The sequence below is a fragment of the Loa loa genome, assembly GCF_000183805.2.
Source record: "Loa loa unplaced genomic scaffold supercont3.600, whole genome shotgun sequence".
Taxonomy (NCBI): Eukaryota; Metazoa; Nematoda; class Chromadorea; order Rhabditida; family Onchocercidae; genus Loa; species Loa loa.
In genome coordinates, this window is record NW_018108780.1 from 14359 (window position 1) to 14869 (window position 511).

Below are 511 nucleotides of genomic sequence, written 5' to 3' on the forward strand. Positions count from 1 at the left end.
TACATGGCCCCGATCCTCTTCCATATCTATATTCCTTCGCCTTTCTCCCACCATCAAATAAACCAAGGTATACCCGACTTCGTGAACAAAGTGATGCTGATTTGGGAGACGGAAAGCAGGGATGGAGGAAAGGTAAAACAAGAAATGAGTGGGAAGAACACAGACAATTTAACGAGAGCGGGGGGAAAAAGGGGAGGGGAAGAGGGCTGATTTTTCAACAGATTCGAAAACTTTTCGAAATGCTGGCATTACTGCTGTTGTTGCTGTTGCTGTTGCTTGGTGGTTAGTTAGTTGGTTGGTTGGTTGGTTGGTTGATCGGTCGGTCGGTCGGTTGGTTGGTTGGTTAGTTGGTTGGTTGAATAGACGGCGTACAAATAGGCGGGGAAGAGAAGACGGAGGAAGGGGAGATATAGGAAGAAGAAATGAAGTTAAGAGACGTTTGTTTGGAAATGAGGAATTGAACAGAACCAGATGTGTGTCTTATGGGTGTGTCGGTCCAAGTGTCTGTTAA

The 511-nt window shown here is 45.8% G+C and overlaps 1 protein-coding gene across 1 annotated transcript; it reads left to right on the plus strand.

Annotated features, from left to right (window-relative positions):
- On the plus strand, positions 1–511 carry LOAG_13213 (hypothetical protein; the record flags this gene model as incomplete). Its single annotated transcript, XM_003148723.2, has 2 exons — positions 1–132; positions 222–511. Coding segments are annotated over 2 exons (422 nt in total), but the record flags the coding sequence as incomplete, so codon positions are not given.